This window comes from Hippoglossus stenolepis, chromosome 3 (assembly GCF_022539355.2).
Source record: "Hippoglossus stenolepis isolate QCI-W04-F060 chromosome 3, HSTE1.2, whole genome shotgun sequence".
Classification (NCBI taxonomy): Eukaryota; Metazoa; Chordata; class Actinopteri; order Pleuronectiformes; family Pleuronectidae; genus Hippoglossus; species Hippoglossus stenolepis.
The window spans coordinates 25,306,102-25,325,734 of NC_061485.1; the positions used below are offsets into that span (position 1 = coordinate 25,306,102).

Here is a 19,633-nt window from a genome sequence, read left to right on the forward strand (position 1 = left end):
GATATCATTTTAATGAAGACATCACGGCAGCCCTTGTAATTTTATAGGTATACCATAGACAAAAATTAAGTAGGTACAAAAATATAAGAAAAATGTAATTAAGCAGACAATCTCCCTGTAGTTATAACAATATAGTCGTGCGTTAACAGTCCCGTCATTACGGTGAAGTAGCAGAGGCCACGCCTCCCCTGTGTAATCCTCCATGGACGGTGAGCAGCTCCTCTCCATCATCATCTGCGGGAAAATGCGAGCGATGGTCGGGAAGAAAATGTCAACCCGGGCTGCTCCCCCTCTCCCGCAGACATGAGCGGGCCCCCGTCTGCCTCCTCGGCCCGCAACAAGTCGCTCTCACCATGCGGATCCACTGCAAAGTAGTTGTGATCGCCGTGTGCTTCGGAGTTTTCCTACTTTTGTACTTTTTGGGGGGCAACGCCGCGGTCGATCCGCTGCTGAACGAAGTTGTGCAGGAGAAGGAGGAGGACCGCAGGACTTCCCCGTCGCCCGCCCAGCCCGGACGCGATGTCTCGGCGAAGTTTGCCGGGAAAGCTTCCGCGCGAGTCGCCGTGCGCTCGGAGGATCCACCCGGGGGACGGAAGGAGGCGAAGGCGCTGGTCGGAGGCGGCAGCGTGCATGTGAAGAGGTGAGCGGAGTTAGTTTCTCTCTCTCTGTCTGTCGTGGTCTTTTCCTACACGCCTCTGCCAAATTACACAACACATCTACTACTCCTCTTTGCTTCTTTCCTCTAGTTAGTGTTAGTGTCAGTGTCTCATGCTCCCTCCACCAAACTGCACACATCTGTGCACTGGCCTCACAAAAGCCTCGTCTGTCAACAGATAGACTTCACCTCCTGCATACGTGCATCTGCTCAGCTGCGTTTTATACCCACTGGCTTTCCTCTGGTTTATTGCCCCGTGAATCATTATAATCAGGGGGCTGCTTAAATACGTGGCAGAGATGTGAGTAGGGAGCATGACTAATGTGATTAGGTGGAAATGTTGGCACCATTCTCACAGCAGCACAGCAGAATGATAAATCATCACCTGACCTCTAAATCTGGATCATTTGACCCCTGGTGTTTCAGGCCTCTATTTTCTGACCCCCACTTTGTCTTCTAAAGGGGCAAAGGTCACCTTGAAAGACATAAATGGATGTTTAATATAGATGCCAATATGCACTGAATAGTTTCACTGTAGCATCTGTGAGGTATTGGAAGTGACACAAACAGGAAACCCATCCTGTTCTCTCATCAAAGTCTGCCAAAACATGTCTGTGTTGGAGTGAGAAGCTTGTCAGGTGTGATTCTCCTTTTTTAGTTTAAAAGTGAAGCTGCTCTGTGACAGATGATCTGATGAAGACACCGTTTTGTCTCAGTCTCCTCAAATGTCAGGTGCTATTTCTGTCCAAGGATAGAAGCATTCTGTTGTGTCTCGCCGCTTTTCTAATTTCAGCCTCACACATCCCTTCTGCGTTTCCTCCTGGGTCGAATGCCAGCCATGCCACAGCAGCCACAGTGTGGTTGCCGGAGATACCTTCTCCACTGGCAGCCGGTAATATGTATTCTGCTCCAGAGCCCAGCTGGGGAGGATGGGGACACTGTTGGGTAGATAACGGCCATCAAGGCGTTACATTGAGGAAGGACCTTTACGTCCTCTCAGAAACCACAATCCCCCGTGTGTGCTAAGCGCTGATAAGAGAAATGGGGTGGAAGGGGTCACCAGTGGCTGTAGCTATAAAAGAAAAGAAAAGAAAGAAAACACTTAACCGCTTTGGGAAACGCTCAAGACTGACTGCTGCAATTAGTGGAAACACGCATGTGGCTAGAGCCTCCAAGAACATTCTGCCCGAGATAATCTGAGAATTTTTTCTAGTTTCCTATAATAAAAACCAGAGGAATCTGAACAATAGGATGTAGTTTTCAGGTTGGAGACGTACAAGCCTTGGCAAATTGGGTGATACTAATATTCATCACGGGGATGGATATAAATAGGGAGCTAAACTGTGACTTTGGGGAAAGCATTTTAATTTTGTCTCTCATATCTGTGGACACACACTGTGGACATCTGCAAATCAGAGCACCGGACAGATTTCCTGTGCGGCGTGCTTAATGGCCAAACATCCCTCCCTTTCCTAATCATATCATTTCCTCTTGACACTTCACACTACTTCCTGTGTCCAATAATAGAAGGAAGAGCTCCGGTTACCAGACAAATGATTAGTCTTGTAATCAATAACAAATCAAACACAAGTCATCTGAAACAATTTAAAGTATTAATTAATTGTCATTTATCAAGTACTATGCCAAAACCTTTTCAGGTTTCAGAATCTAAAATGTGAGCTTTTGCAGATTATAAATAGAACCTAAGGTATAGAATTTAAATGTTTTAAAACCATGATTTGGAATTACGAATCCTGAAAGAACGTGAATTAAGAAAGTAAACAAAATTTTAAATATAAAATATAATCGCATCCTTTCTGCATTGTTATCATTGTTGTCAAATCAGCAAACATAAACAGGAAAGGCTCTTATCAGCCGATTTTTTTCTATCTGCCAACAGATAAATCCAGGCTCATGTGCTGAACGAATCATCAGTTGATCAAAAATATCAACATATTAATTGACAATGTTGGTCAAATGTATGTAATATTGACTGCTGATAAATACATTGGAAAATTATATAAAACCGTGATTTACAATCCGGCAGTCTGTACGTGCAGGATACACATTCCTTCACTGTGATCCCTTCATTACTGTCAGCATGTATCCGATGCAGAGTAATACAGACGTAAGCCCTCTGTCTGCTTTGTTACTTGGAATTACCGTCTGCATCTGCAGGATTAGATGACTGTTGATACTTTGTGTTGAAACAAATCCCCTGCCCTGTCACTTCGTATATAGTTATTCCTCTCAGTAAAAGAGTCTCTCTCTCTCTCACAGTGGCATTATGCATACCTGTAAAAATGCCATCGTACATGACTGAACACTCTCTCGGCGCGCTGCATGAAATCTCCCTGCTCGCCTGTGTAACCTGGCCAGAGAGGCTGCTCGTGTGAGCCTCATCAGCAGCACGTCTATGTCTTATCTTGGCTAACTCATTTTTAAGTTAGTGGTGGATGAGTCATGGATAATGTGGAAGGAGAGTCTAGAAAGACCGAGAGTCTGCTTTTGGGTAAAAGCCAACATGGCTGAAAAGCAGAATTTGAAGCCCAAAGCTTAGAAAGTGACCAACCATGCCAAAATGTTTCCCTGGAAGGACAAAAATAACAGTTCCTGTTCACAGTAAGTGATCCAGCAAACGCTTGATGAGCTGATCAACTGAAACTAATTCAGTTACAACTTGTATGATCACTTAAAGTCATTTATCTAGCAAAATGCCCAACATTAGCCTTTGTATTTGGGTTTCTCTATTAAGATATTTTTGGAAACTTCATATTTTGGGGTTTGGAACAAAACAAGGAGAAGACAATTGATAGTGATTTGCAACTAATCTCTGACATGTATAGATTAAAGAAATTCATTGAATGGAAACATAGTAGGTGATTAATTGCTATTTAAAAAGTCACAGACCATAGACCTGGTGGTGCTGTTGCTTTGTAGTTCACAGTTTAGTCTGATGTCAGTGTTTGGACATTTGGAGCTTATTCTTGTTTATCCTGAACTGACTCACGGATGCAAAGATGAGAGAACACTAAAGGGAGGCTCAGGCCTTGTAGAGGATGTGTTTCGTTGACGACCTTGCAAAATGGTCTACACACTCGATTGGTCATGTTTCTTGGGATATATCCAACTTCGGTTTTACGGTGTTGAGACACAGTGTTCATCTGATACTCCACTGCTTGTTCAGTGATGGGTATCCTACTTGGGAAAGAAACAAGTAGTCTATTAATGATAGATCTAAAGTGTAACACATTTATTTCACATAGCATTCAGTGTATGTTTTGACAACCATAGCATACACCTTAGTTGCCCTGGAGACAATGAATCACTTATGCTACAGTAGCTGGGATTTTCCAGTCTGAGCAAATTTGAAAAATCATTGGTGTCCTGGTGACTTCTGTGGACCCGAGTAAACGAGACGGTGGTGTATATTTACACTTTGATGGTGTCGAGACAACACCAGTGTGTTTTGTCCATTAAAAACTATATACGATTTCCTTTTCGCATCTGCCACACTGACAGTACTCATTTTATAAGCCATACGTCTAGGGGCCATCTAGCAGAGTGTAGCTAACAGAAAACAACTGTGCCACTGCAAAAGCTTTCCCTTGTGGTTTTGACTTATAGATTTACTGCATGAACGTGGGAAGGCTGCTCTACAAGAAGAAAGCAGGAAAAGCAGAACGTGACCATTTTGGTTCAGACTTTTACTTTTTCTGCTTGTGTCCTTGTTCTTCTTGTAAGTATAAATATGTTGGTTGTCTAATAATCGGTGTTTTAGAAGGACAAAGAAGAGGAAGTAATTGCTCAGTAATTGATAATTGACCAATGAATCAATCTTTTACAATGGTCGGCCAGTGTTGGCAGATCGCATGATCGCATGAATTTGGGAGGCATGTGCTGTTTCCACATGCTCCACAGCTGCAAAGGCTTGCAGGTTTGCACGTGTTTGCATAGTGCAAGCCGAGAACCATGCAGCATCGGCCCTTAGAGTTTATTTTCGTAATTCAACAGTAATTATTTTGTTCACGGGGCGTAATCAGCCAAAGAAAATTGGATATTGAACCGTAGATCAGATTTGTTTGGTACACAATTCAGTCAAATGAAAGTAACTCTCTTTTAAAACGTGCCTACAAATTTTCAACCAAAAAGCCCATCTTGGCTGAATTATGAATTGGACTCATATGGCATTTTTGGTTGAGGTGATTCAGCTGGACATCCTGATGATTGCAAATCACTGAGCAGAGTAACGCAAATGAAAAACAGATGCAGTCTGCAGTCTTAGTCATCTGGTTGTGGCCACGTCATCAAATGTTCATGACCAATCACGTGAGATCTGGGGTCAGTTTGGAGAAATATCTGAAGGTTTGTCAGCTTGTTACGAAATAGAGAATCTTTACCCAAAGAGGAAGGGTACGATGGCAGCTTATTCAATTCACAGCTTTGATATCCATTCTTTCAAACCAGTACAAGTTTGATACAAGTCCACCAAATGACAGACTTGTATATGTTACCTGTTATATGATACCTCCAATGTTCTCTTTTGCTCTTTTCTCATGTACATGTACATTTGTCTTTTTTCTTTCCTGCTATCCTTGCTGCTTTGTGGGCCTCTCTTTTGCTTACTCTGCAGCCAGTAATGGATTCAATCCTTTTGTACCTCTTCTGTGCTTTTTCTGACTGCTTCCAGATGTGGGGAGCACTGCCATGACACAGAACATCATGTGTGCCGCCCATGCTTCATGCAACAAAGGAATTTCTCCTTTTTTTTTTTGTTTTGTCATCCAATTTTATGGCGAAATCATTTCCAGGGCATTTATTTTGCATGACTAAATGCAATATAATTACATTTGTGTGGGAGATATGGATTGCATTTTCTGTGGAGGGGAAAATAGGAATGTGCGTTCAACAACCTTGACAGCACATCGGCCTTTGAAGCATGGCGGACAGATTTCTCAGCACCTTCTCATTCATCCTAATCTGCGGTTCATCATTGTCCCCTAGCCATGCAGAAAACGAAGTGTCACGCTTGGAGACTGCCCTGCAACCCACCTGTCAAATTTCACTTTTCTCTCTTCCCATCCATTTTATGGTTGACTATTCGCTTCCTCCAGGCTCAGAGGAAATCTTTAGGAATGGCGCGGTCTTTAGACGTAAAACCATTTGCCTTCCCACTGTTCTCCCAGTAAACGCTACACGCTGAAACAAAAGGCTCTCTGTTCTTTTTTGTCTTCTCTCCCTAAGGCTATGAAAATATTTATGTTGAACATGTTGTTATTACAGCCAGCTTCATGTAGTGTGTGTACGTGTGTGGAGGACAAGAAGATAATATTGTCCCTAGTTCGAGGCTCTGCTATTGTATGTGTGTTATCGTAGTGGGAGATATTCTGCACCACTGACTGTATTTTAACTCAACAGCAGCACTATCGCTGCCCAGAGAGCACGTTTTTACATCACATTAATGGCCGCTCTGCCTTTGAGCACGGAAGAACAAAGTCTGGTGGGAACTTGCACAGTGACGTAGAATAGAAGAAGAATTGGTTTTGTGTGTGTGGTAGTGTGGATGTATAGTGTTGAACAATGTGCGAAGGCTCAGTTGTCAGGTCTTTCTGAGACGTCCTTGACTTTGCACCTGATCTATCTAACAGCAGGATGAATGTGGGGAATGGGCTATGTTCTTGAATGTGTCCCTTGTCTCATAAAGTCCAAAATGAATGTCTTCACTGCTGACATGCTCATGAAGTGACATGCCATTACTCTACAACAGTGACATGGTGGCAGGTGTGCTGCTATGCTCTGATACTGGATGCCTTTGGATAGAAGTATATTTTTGCCCAATCTGTGTTCTGATTGGATAAATACAGGGTTTCTATTTATTCATTCAACGATGCGTCTATGGAGAGCCCTCAACCTGGATTCATTAGGATTCTGGTCAAATTCTGAACTAAAAGGCACAGACATTTAAGTGGGAAAATCATCTCTTCTCTTACCAATGAAATGTGGAATTCACAAGTAACAAAACACACCCTTGTTCACATCAATACACTCTAGAGCTATTGCTGTTAAAGCCTTATTTATTCTGGTATGAACAGCATTTTATGGTGACCAATATTAGCCAACTTTAGCAGGCATCATATCAGTGCTACATTGTTGTTGTTTTAGCATTTATTACGACTGGTATGAATATATTGTAAATGCGGCAGAAGCTATCTTACAGTATTAAAAACATTTCATTATTACCTACATTCATTTAATATTACATAAGTACTTTTGCGACTTTTACTACATATTAACACTCATTAATATGTGCCAGCTAGTGGATATATAAAAACAGACCATTTACCCTAGTGAACAGTAGTTGGTATTAAACTCTCCAGTTAAGGCACATAATATCACTATTTAAAGCTTAACCTTGTAATATCTCTGATTTGGGACGTTAGCTCAAGCTAATCCAATTACCAATAAATAGGCCTATAAATGTAATACCTTACTACAATAAATGTGAACTAAACTGATTCTTTTTTTCCATAGAATGTCTATATAAAATTACTTTAAATTGTTTTGGAGGAAAAAAGCAACTGTATAATTTGAAGTATTTCAAAGAAAAATCTAAAATCAATATAAATAGGGACTGATAAATTGTTATTATTGCCCGGATAGCTCAGACCTACTCCTAATTCTACCACGGAAATGCATGTTGGGGAGCAGCTGATCTTTGTTGAAACACTTTATTGAAATTGTCAGTCGTCAGTAGTCACCTTGTTAGGATGCTAACTTTGTATTTATATCTGTATTGTATGTTAAGCACTTTGACCTGCATTTCTTGTATGAAAGGGGCTATACAAATAGAGTTTATCATTATTATTATTGTCATTTAAGTACGAGTGGTGCACAACAAATTATTTTCCACTTGAATCATGCAACCAGAACAAATGGTGTCTTGGGTTTGAATGTGATCTTAAGTACAAGCATGACACATCTCTGCAATGAGGCGGATAAATGAAAGGCTTTTGTAAGTTTGTAAGATTCAAAGCGAACACATGCAAGACGTTAATAACCTTCTGCAGTTTCAGTGGAGGGTTTTAGTATCCCATCGTGTTCAAGTGCTGTTTTATAGGCTTTTTCACCACTGTGTCAGTACGGCTTAGGATTGAACATGCTGACTTGCTGTGTAGTTTTAGGTATATTGTATAAAAAAGTACGAGTAAATGCGTTTTATATTGCCATAAAATATCAGAATTTGTTGTCCATGTAGGTTTCAGATTACATTCATCCTTCAGTACTTTCATTCTGTATGTTTTGACTCTAGTAAAGTCCAGTACATCTGTTGTGCCAAGTACAAATTGCTCTTCACAAGCTGCGTAGCCAATTTACAAGCGATGAGTGATGGAAACAAGGTTTGTGGAATAAGTGATTGTCAGCAGATCCGACCCCCCTCCATACCCCCCCACACATGGCCTTGGCCCATTTAGAACTGACAGCACTTTTGGGTGGAGAAAACTGCACATCCTGCACATGATTTGTCCGATAAATGGAGCAAATTTTGTATCCCTATGCCCTTGTTGTTACAAAGAATTGAAAAGAAGACATACCAATGTAAAAGTGTACAGTTTATTACTTTACTGTACATTTCCTTCTTTCCTTTGTACTTAACTGCACTTTACATCTCTATTTGCTTATGTCTCTTCTAGTAAACAACGGAGTGCCGTGGCCCGACCTGCGATGAGGCGCACTCGGGCTGAGGAGTTCATGCACTTGGCTGTGGTGGCTTGTGGGAGTCGTCTGGATGAGACCATGACCATGGTCAAATCAGCCCTCCTGTTCAGCCTCAAGAAGATCAAGTTTCACATTTTTGCAGAGGACCCCTTGGCCCCACAGTTTGAAGAAAGGGTGAGAAGACTTCAGTAGACTAAAGCCTGAATTAATTTCAAATCAATGAGAGTCCTTGATTAAATACAGCACCGACTTTCAGTGTACCCTTCTTTAGAGGACGCTCTGATTTGTGATTTAATGCAGCACATGTAAAACGCTTCCTCTCTCATTGCAATACATGACATCAGGATCAGAGCACTTTTAACTTTGCCTCCGCGGCTCTTCCCAATACAGCCACATAATGTTTTTAGCTCAAGGCTGGGGCGTAATATATCACCAAGACACCCCGCAATTTCTCCGTGCACTTCAAAGTCACCTTTACCGAGGTGCCGGGCATGTTTTTGATTAGTTCCACTGATACGGTAACTAACAGTGTGTTAAAATGACTCCAATTAATGGACCTCAAACGGCACCTTAAACTGCTTTGAATCCAAACCCTGAACCTGTGAACTTACTGTCAAGCGCACGTGAATTATTTCCATGTGTGGAAAAATCCCCCGTGAAAGACGGGACTTGTGGTAGTCAAGGCCCAGATAACACAGAGCACGTGCAGCAAGGAGCTAATGTAGAGAGGCAGTGTGAAGAGACGTGATGTGTGTTTTAGAAAAGGTTGGTCGCAATCTCTTTTGATCTCTCGTCCTTGTCAGCAGTAACCTCACCAAGCGCTCGCAGCACTCTCACTCTTTTCAGGGCCAAACGGGTGAACTGTTGATTTCACAGGGATTCAGCATCTATTAGTGATACTCTGCAGACCGCATTTTCAAACTAAAATGATCTCTGTCCACACAAGTGATTTGGCTCCGAATCAGTTTTAATCTCCGCCCCTTACACCGTCTACACAGATTGCTTGAATAAAAGACAGTTTTATCATTTTAAAATGTAGAATTTTACTGCACAACAGCTGTTAGTAGAGACAACAGGGTCAGCAATGCTTGTAATTGATTATCGATGCTTTCAACACTTAACTAATGCTGGTTGTTGTCTTCTGGAAGGGGCTCATGTGATAGGAGCCTGACGAATCAGCAAAAGCTACGTCATGACCTTAAAGAGCCAATAAGCAAGTGGTTGTGAGTGTCTGCGTCTCATTTCCTGCCCATCCAGACCAAAAACGCAGCTTTGGAGTTTCAAACTAAAATGCAGCCAGCAGCTTTTTCAAACTCTAAGAAGTTTGTACACCAGACATATCCGTAGCAGAGATGATGAATTTTCAAAGGAAAATGTAGTTTAGTGTGGATGTAGCCTAAGAGGGTGTCTCCCCCTGTTTAGACTGTTGTTTTTTAAATAAAACAACAGCTGGCAGCTGCATGGGCTCAACACAGAGCCGCACATCCCCACAGGACATGACTTCATTTTTTTAAATGGCCGGATTTATGCTCTAGTTTATGTTGAGAATTCTGTGAAAGGAGAGAGAGATTGGCTTTCAGAATAATGATTGTTTACATTGGAAGAATTTCATTAGACGTTGCCTCTTTATAAAGTGTGATGTGCTGCTTTACTTCCAGCTGAACCAGTGGCCCCGCTCCATCTCAGCCAGGTTCCAGTACACCATCTACCCCATCACCTTCTCCGTGGGGAACGCCGACGAGTGGAAGAAGCTCTTTAAGCCCTGCGCTGCTCAGAGACTCTTCCTCCCCGTAAGGCTGCAGCTTTTATCTCCTCTCACATCCTCTGTCACCATGCATAACGTGATTAGCTTGGGTTCAGAAAAAAATGTCATTAATCTATTTAATTTCTACTCAAACAGCATTTTCCTACCCTTTATTTTACTGGCGTATGGTTCTAATTAAGTACCGTGTTAAGGCGTGTTGAGTGATAATTTCACACCTTTTCTGCAGCATTTACTTAACAAATAAGCCGTCTCCAGGGACCTAATCCAGTAATTTCATCAAGTGGAGGTTGTGCCTGGCTATTGATTTTCTTTTTCTTTTCTGGGTTCATTGAAATAGCACTTAGCTTACTTTGCATTTAATGAACATATTGCAGGTCAAATAGATCCATAGTTTTTTTCCCTTGCTGCAAGGCAATCAATGGACATTCTCCATTCACTTAATTAGAAACACCTAGTCTTTTTATCTCTATATTAAATTCTGTAAAGAGTGGACTGGATATGATATGGTGAAGCAGTGTGGGATCATGGGAGTCGTTGTTTTTACCATCATTGCCAACAAAAATCTAATGTGACTCAAATCATGTTTAAGAATGAGTTAATGTATTAAAGTTTTATTCACGTTACGCAGCAAACGGCGATAAATAATCGTGACCCAATCCAAACAGTGTTTGGAGCCGACTGGCTAAGTGGCTAACTGGCTAGCAGTGTGTTTTTTCTTCGTAATACATCGTTTCTCCCTGAAGTTATATCAGAGACGGGCAAAGCCACCGGTAAAACGGATATGATGCAATTAATAGGCGACCAAAATTAAATGTCCCGTTACCTTGAACAAAGAGTTTGAACCTTGATGGAAACCTTTTGGATAATGTAAGTACACAACTCAACAAAACATAGCATAGTCGTTTTTGTTACATATTATATCTTTAAATGTAAATATCTTTAAGTGGAAGATACTCTTCTGTTCGGAAGTAATGCAACAGTGGGAAACATGATAATCAATAATACAAGACGAGGACGTGTTAAACCTGCTACTGCAATGAAATGTTAAGTCAACACATCTGATATTCTGATTACAAACTTTTTTTTTGCTGATTTATTATTTATTCATCAGTGTAAACTGTAGATCGTTTGTGATGGGTTGCACATTCCTTGTCTAATTATATTTCTCAATGGCCTTGTGTCTTCATCTTTTTTTATAACAAGGAACTTTTGCAACATTCCAGGTTTTCAAGGTTAAAAATTCTGTGAGAAACACTGGTCCTATGTGTCACGCCACAAACAAATTAAGGTGATGTTGCTTCAAATGTGTGGCCCTGCTAGATGTACCGCCATTGTCACATAGCTTTCTTGTGGCACAATGACTACATACTGCCACAGTTTTGTCCATAACCCTCATTTCATAATCTGTATATTTTTTACAAAGAAGCCAAAATGTCCCCATATATGATTTAAATGATGCCGGAATCTTCTCCAATTCTTCTGCTCCTCCAGTAGCCATGTCGTTAACTGATTTTAACATGTGCAGTTCACGTGGACACAGAACAGCTTGATTCAACTGCATATCTGGATTGAAATATATGCAAATTTTTACTTTTAAGACAGCGACACAAAAACGGTGACAATAATATGTAAACTTTGCAATTAATCCGCAGTACACACGTGTTCTGAACCGTGGGGATCGATTCATGAAGATCAAGCTCTATCTGTGGTCCGTTTCACCACAGTTAGTGTAAAGGTTAAGAGCTTTAAGAGGGAACTTTGATGCTAATTATGTGGACGTCCGGTCTGTTTTGTGGTTTACAATCCATTAGTGTAACCACACCATTTGCCAAGCACCATTTCAACTGACAGAGAAATCTGTGTTCCTTTACACAGAGAGTCCTCATTACCTGTTATTACACAGCTGTGGACATGCACACATACATTAAGGTTGTTGAAACACTGGTCTGCTGCTCTGTTTGGACTTGTTGGGATTAGTAGTAGCAGCTCATAGCTGCTTTCAGCAACATAATACAAGGTCAAGCCGCCTGCAGCATAGCCACATGGTGTCTTTTGGCATTAGTGAGCAGCTAGAGCACAAATACTATCTCTGAGTCCAGTGCTCCCAGTGGTTCTGTCTGTATGAACTGTGCACATCAGACTTTATCGACCGAGTTACAATTGCACCAACTCGGCCACAGAGGCTGCCTGAAGCTCTGTCTGTGCTGTGTATTCTAAATGGTGCATTGTGAGTGGTACACTGTTTGACAGCATTCAACTATGAAGTTAAACATAATACACTCTGTATTATATCATACTGGAAGTTATTTTGCTTGGTTTAAACTCTTAAAGTTTCTTCACTCTGAAAACTGGCTTCCTGGCAGTGTTGGAGTAAATAAATACTATATTTATCTCGGCCAGACTTTATTTGTCTGCCTTGAAGTCATAGCTCAGTTCATCAGTGGATACTGGAAGTAATTATCTCAACAACCTAAATGTTTGTTGCTCTTCCACAGACCACCTCTGTCTCGATACTGACATAAAAACAAAAATTTGAATCACAACATTGTCATAAACATCGATGAAAAACAATGTTCAGTTGTCAACGCTTTGTGAAATGCTAGAACTTTTCCACTCAAATTTTCATCTAATTTGTTAACATTTGAGTGAGTTAGTGTCACAACAACCTGTTTTATGCAACTAGGGAGGTGTAGTATGACAAAGAGAGAAAATATTGCTTTTCTTTTCTTATTTTAAGTACAGCTACCTTCTACAAATTCTGCTGATTTAGCTCTATTTTAGCCAAGCCAACAGCATGGCTGTACGGATGGTACAGCACCTCTGTGATCCAGACTGAAATATCTCAACAAATCTTGGGTGGACTCATTCTAAGGTCACCGTGAGGTTGACATATCGGTTTGGTCTTGATAGCTGTCCACCATTTGTAGTGTAAAGACATGCATGGTCTCCTCAGGATGAATTTGATTAACCTTTGAGGACCAGCCTCACAGAGATGCTAGCTGGGCTGTCGACTCTTAATTCTGCTGAAATACTGAAGCTGTGTTTTTTAACTTACTTCATCTGCGCTTAAACATTTAGATGATCTGAGCTGAAGTGAACCTCCTGATGCTTTTGCATACTTTATAGTTATGAGTTATTAATATGCGAGTCACTGTCTGGGAAAGCAAGCTGTTGGCAAGCTGTGTGCAGACGGGGAGTGTGTACCAACAGCAGTTTTATTCATGTAACTTAATTTTTGGGTGTTACATCATGTAATCTTGTCTATCCAAGTTCTTTTAGATGGGAGACTTCATAAATATTCTGCTGATGCCTGTGCTTGTGCTCACAGGTCATCCTGAAGGACGTGGACTCGTTGCTCTATGTGGACACAGATGTCCTCTTCCTGCGGCCCATGGATGACATCTGGAGTCTCCTGAAGTCCTTTAACAGCAGCCAGCTCGCAGCAATGGCTCCAGAGCACGAGGTCCCCAAGATTGGCTGGTACAGCCGCTTCGCACGCCACCCTTTCTACGGCGTCACAGGGGTGAACTCCGGTGTCATGCTGATGAATCTCACCAGGATCCGCGGCACACTGTTCAAAGTAAGTAATCGTATTTCTCCTCCCTGTGATCAGTTGGAAGCTGAAGTGAGCTGTGATGTTTCTTTTGCATTCTGAAGGTTTTCTCTCTCTTCGAGGTGAACTCACGCAGGCTGAGTGCTCTGAGTGGGCTGTGATTGAAGCTTTCTGATTACCACGCTACCACCGCAGACTTGTGCCCTCGGAACTCAGTTTAGCAGCTCTCCAGTTTTCTACTGCTGCCAGCAGATTGCAAATGGAAGCTGGAATATAAATGTGCTCCTCCTTTGATGATGTGTTTTTGAAAAAGGAAAAAAAAGGAGAAGGCTGCTCTCGAGCTGTTTTTCAAGTGAACGTTGTTGTTGGTTTTTCAGAACAGTATGATCCCCAGTGGCCTGTCGTGGGAGGATCTTCTACATCCACTCTACCAGAAGTACAAGAACCACATCACGTGGGGAGACCAGGACCTGCTCAACATTATCTTCCACGACAACCCAGGTGTATTCATGTTATATACTGTGAGCAAACTGGAAACACATTATGGAAAATCAAGGCTATTTATAGTCAAACTACCACATCAAGCTTTGTATGTTAAATTCCAGTCTACACATCTTTGTGTCACACAGTCAACGTGTTCACATAAATTGCGTCTTTACTCTAAATATACCAGTCTACACTATGAATGTTGATCAGTAAACACTGTGGCCATAAGCGGCAGCACGCTTCAGTGGCAAAACAAGTTCCAGCTGCAGGAGCCAGATGTGGGCATTAAGTGCTCAGAGCCATCAGCAGAGCTGGCATCGCTGGCGTTTGCTCGACAACACTGTGTTTGTTTTACATGGTATAGCTTTGAGCTTGATGCTGTCTCCAGAGGAAGACACATCAGTTCATAAACAATGTTCTGAACCATTTTTTGGCTTGTTCAACAATCAGGGAAACATACCAAAGCCTCCTCGGAATAAAGGGGGAATAAAATGGTGCTGGCATTTTGATTTGTGATGTTTTTTAAGTGTAAGAAAAACAAATGTATATTTATTAAGTTGATTTTGACACTTTTGGTCTGGTAATTTGTCCCATATTTGATCCTGGGCTCATTACACCCAGGATATATAAATATATTGGGCTCAAATGAGCGACTTCATATGAGCATCTATGCTGTCAGTCAGATTTTATGTTCATACTTACAGTAAATACACATTCCCTCTGAGCAGGTGCAGTATAATCACCGTCAGTCAATGAGCTGCTGCACTGGAGCAGTTGGTAGTTGATTACTTTGCTCATAGGCACCTCACAGTGTAAACAGATTAGTAGGGTTTCACTGCCTTTTTTTGCCATCTTTGTTTAGTGTAAATATTAAATGAGATTAGAGGGAAAACATTCAGACTGAGAGACATTAAATAAGAGAATGATGCCGTAACAGTCCATATTCCGTTCTCTGTTCTGTTTTCTTTATATTGATTTCCCTGTTAATGTGTTGGACACAGACTCCTGTAGCGGCACTGGGCTGTACAGACGTTTTGATTATGATGTATAGTTTGCTAATAGAATTTTCTTTACATGTCACAGAGCATAGTCTGATTATGACTCATGTCGTTATTAAGTCCACTACGTCATATGACTGACAATCCTGCAACCTTGGAAAATATAGCCATTGCAATGTTTGTACTAATCTCAAAACTTCATGATATCCATTTACCTGAAAACCCATAGCATGACTATGGTTTATCCCTCACACCAAAAATGTGACTACTTCGTAACGCCAGCAATTTTTTGATACTCTATACTTTTTTATTCTATACTTTTTACTCAAGCAGTTGGTAGCTGCCATATATCGATGTTGCATATCTCCAATAGGATGTTATAATGTAGACATATACATGTCTACACAATGCAACTAAAATACTCCACATGTTTAGTTCTATTATTGCATATTCTAGTATGACCTTATAATCAAAAATGTCTATTTACATGGCAGTGTCTTATTCAGAATATTGTCTTTATCAGGTTAATATCAGAATATTGACGTCCATGTAAATGTATCTACTGAACCATTAGGGTGTTATACTCAGCATATTACATAGTTTTTTGTGTTATACATGTGTGTGACCAGTCAGGTGAAGCCAGAGAAAGTCTCATTGAACAGCAGAATGCAGAATCCTGAAAAAGTGTTTCACACTGTGAGAGGAACTCTCATTAGAATGAATGGGGTGATCCTCTGGAACAGTGTTTCCATAATGATAGATCCACCGAGGGACAGCATATGCTCTTGGCTGTGCAGTGCATACATATTCTACTATTTTCCGGCTGCATATTTAGTTTTCTCCTCACAATCAACACAGTTGTTTGTTTTACAAATCCTATATTCTCCAGTCATTCAAATGTAGTCGGGTTGATGTTGGTACTTTGTGAAATGAGGAAAAGGGTTATGTTACGTATAAAGATAGTGTTCTGAATCTAACCCCTGTTTACTGTGAGGACAGATATGTGGTCTACTGTTGTTCAGACTTTCAACACAGATTCTTCTTTGTGAACTGAGGAATCACTTTAATTCAACTTTATAAGCCACTGTAGTCACTTTGCCGTCCTGGCGATCTCAGTTGAATTTTCTTGAGTTATAATGTAGGTTTCAACAGATCTGTAACTGTGTGTTTTTGTGTGTTGTGTTCTTTTTTTCCAGAGTGTCTCTTCATATTCCCCTGCCAGTGGAACTACAGGCCTGACCACTGTATGTATGGCAGTAACTGTAAAGGGGCTGAAGAGGAGGGTGTGTCCATCCTCCACGGCAACCGCGGCGTCTACCACGATGACAAGCAGCCGGCCTTTAAAGTAGTCTATGATGCAATACATGATGTAAGTATTCCAGTAAGATATTCAGTTTTCACTGGCACAAAGTGGTACTGATGCATAGCGCCCTCTGTTGAAACCCCACACCCAGTGCAAGGTGGATGGAGTTGTGTACATATGTGCACTCACTGAGCACTTTATTAGGAACACCAAACTAACACTGGGCCTCATTGACCAATATCTTCTTATGATTTTTTTCTCTAATTTGTTCTTAAGAAAACTCTACATCACATACATGACGTGTTCTTAAAATGCAGACACGCTCGCTTTGTAAATTGAAAGCAAGTCCCAGTTATTCCTGATTAGCATTGGTCAACGTCCGTCCACTGCCCATAAAAGGGTATGAAACTGCAGGGCCGTGGGCACACACAGAAATCACAGAAATGAAGAATAAGATTTAAGAAGACATAAATGCGAGAATGTAAAAAACATGATTGTAAAGACTGCAAAAACATCAAATCACTTCTGCAGATTTGTCAGATGTCCATTCAAGCTGCCTAGCTCCTGTTCTACCACATCCCAATGCTGTTCTACTGGATTCAAGTCATGTTTATATTCATTAAAACCAAGAGACCTTTGTTTTGCAACCTGGTTCATCATCATGCTGGAGGTAGCCATTAAAAGATGGCTACATTTTGGCCCTATAAGGTATTAAAGAGTACTGAGGTTGTGTATTGGAGGATTAATATAATGGATTATCATAAATATACAATATATTGCTATTTTAGTAAGACACATATGTATACCAATGGCTTTGAATTTGTCTGTGATTTATTTTCATCTGACTCTGCAAAGCCAAGAAGCACATTTTCCAAAAATGTGCTAATGTTGACCTGCTCCTTTAAAGACATGAGCTCAGGAAAAGAGCAGCATTGAGAATTTTCTCTCTTGCTCGCGTTTAACAATCTGGGTCAGTTTTTAAATTTAGAATTTGTTTGCTCTTTGAGTAGAGTCATTTCCCCCCCTGCTCTGCGGAGATAAGCCTCTTATAGATGAGCTGTGTCGTAATTTATGATTAATAGAGAACCCACCCTACCCCATCCCTGTTGAAGTAATTTGTATATACTATGTGATATGTTCCATTAAAACAAATCATGAAATGAAGTAGCTCTGGGGGCAGAACTGACACAGAGCTTTGATGTTTCTGTCTTCGCAGTTTCCCTTTGAGGACAACATGTTTCAGTCGCTCTTCTACCCCATCCAGAGCAAGTTCCTGGACACAGTCAACACCCTGTGTGGCAGAATCCCTCAAGTTTTCCTTAAGCAGATAGAGAGGACCATGAGGAAGATGTTTGAGGAGAATGTGGTCAAACACATCAGACCGCACAAATAACCGATGGAGAGAGAGGACTCCTGTGTTTTTTTCAGACAATGCCAAGGACCGTCCTGCTGTGCATTATGTGTCAAACCAGCATCTCCCAAACAGGACTGGCGTCTCAGCGTTTACAGTGTATTCAACACATGACACTTCATGGGAAAATGGTCTTATGAGCAATATGACCCTCTAGTGATGGCGTGGGGAATAAGCCTATTGTGCACACAGAAGCATACAGTGCTGGTCAGTGATGCTGTAGAATAGGTTTCACATACTGCCGTCTTATGATGTTCACATCCCAGTTATATGAGTGGTGATGAAGTGAATGAGAATGTTGGAAAGTTACAGTGGCGGAACAGACAATGGATTCTTTTTCAAGAATTATTATTATTAGCATCAGGTCTTCATCTCAAGTGTAAAAGCGAAAATGAAAGTATATTTTTGTCAATCCAGTGTTTTGACAAAAGTATCTGCCTTCCTTATTTTTCCTCATGAACATAGTATCCACCAAAACAAGGTCAACTTTTGGCTTTGGAAAGCTTTACTACCGAGAGTAGTAAATTCTGAACCACTCCTTTAAAAATCATGTGAATGTTTTACCAGCAAATAACTTGAACCATGAGCCTGACTAAATGAGAGGAGCTGTGTGTTACTGCTCTGTTCTGCAGTAGCCAAATGCCACTGACAGTATTGAATACAGGTCAACAGAGCAAGTATGGACTTTCATGTTACACACAGAATGTTGAAATGCACTTTCAAGAATGATATTAGGACTGGATGGTTGTTTGTACACACACACACACGACATGAGACGCCGCACTGTCAGAGTGAATCAATACCAAAAGTGCTCGCGTTTAAGAAGTGACATACTACAGCAGTTTATGTGCCATATATTCACGTCTGCCATGTTTGCTATTATAAGAAAACGAGTGGTATAGACGTGTGTGTTTGAGTGGGTATCTAAGTTTGTAAAATAAAGTATGTTGTGTTGTGAACACATGGGTCATATGTTTTAGCAGCATTACTTTAAATGTGGCTGAATTGTCTACAGGTATCAAATGATTCAAACTGGAAACTGAAAATGGCTGAAAAGTCATCGTGTGTTTCTGAAATAAAACAATGCAATGTCCGGAGTCTGCCTCTGCCTCTTTAACACAAATATGCAATGTATAGGAAGGCAATTCAAAACTGTATTTCAGGAAAAAACTGAAGATAAAGATAATTACTGCATTTTGAATGTCTACCTTTTGGTTTCATAAGTTTTTGTGACAATATGATTTGCCAATGCTTTAAAACTGGATATAAACTGAATTAACCACTATGAGTACAGGTTGGTACAAAGTCCCTCAATTCTGTCCTTTCAGGTTTATTAAACAAATCAAGTCCTTTAAGCCCAGTTTCAGTTCCTGGGTCCATACAAGACCTTTGGAAATGCACAGTAACATAGTAAATGATTGATGATTTTCAAATCGGATTTGGAAGACTTCATGCATGGGATGTATCACTGACAGAGGAAGTGGTTGACATGGAGAAATCCTACTAGTGTAAAAAAAAAAAAGCCAGCCTGAAGGACAGCACAGAGACTGTGATCATAGCAGCACAAGAACAGATCCGCAGGTTCCAGAGCAGACAAGACTCAAGGTCCAGGCTGAGCAAAGAAGCCCCTGAGACAGTCCAGCAGATAGTGGCAGGATGTAAGATGCAGGCTGAGACAGTGAACTCTGAGATACATAACCAAGTGGCTGGGACATCTCTGCCGAGACCTACCACCCAAAGTGGTTG

General features: G+C 41.0%; 1 protein-coding gene across 1 annotated transcript; it reads left to right on the plus strand.

The window, feature by feature from the left end:
- Positions 1-189: 189 nt before the first annotated feature.
- Positions 190-18,980, plus strand: gxylt2 (glucoside xylosyltransferase 2). The gene is made up of 7 exons (XM_035152965.2): positions 190-640; positions 8,347-8,545; positions 10,030-10,161; positions 13,465-13,716; positions 14,067-14,190; positions 16,370-16,542; positions 17,693-18,980. The coding sequence occupies exons 1-7, from the start codon at positions 354-356 to the stop codon at positions 17,867-17,869; spliced, it is 1,344 nt and encodes a 447-aa protein (XP_035008856.2). The 5' UTR covers positions 190-353; the 3' UTR covers positions 17,870-18,980.
- Positions 18,981-19,633: the final 653 nt, after the last annotated feature.

Coding starts and splice junctions, on each gene's coding strand:
- gxylt2 (XM_035152965.2), top strand. CDS start 354: ATGCGGATCCACTGCAAAGTAGTTGTGATCGCCGTGTGCTTCGGAGTT. Junction 641..8,346: donor GGCAGCGTGCATGTGAAGAG/GTGAGCGGAGTT, acceptor TGTCTCTTCTAG/TAAACAACGGAGTGCCGTGG. Junction 13,717..14,066: donor TCCGCGGCACACTGTTCAAA/GTAAGTAATCGT, acceptor TTGGTTTTTCAG/AACAGTATGATCCCCAGTGG.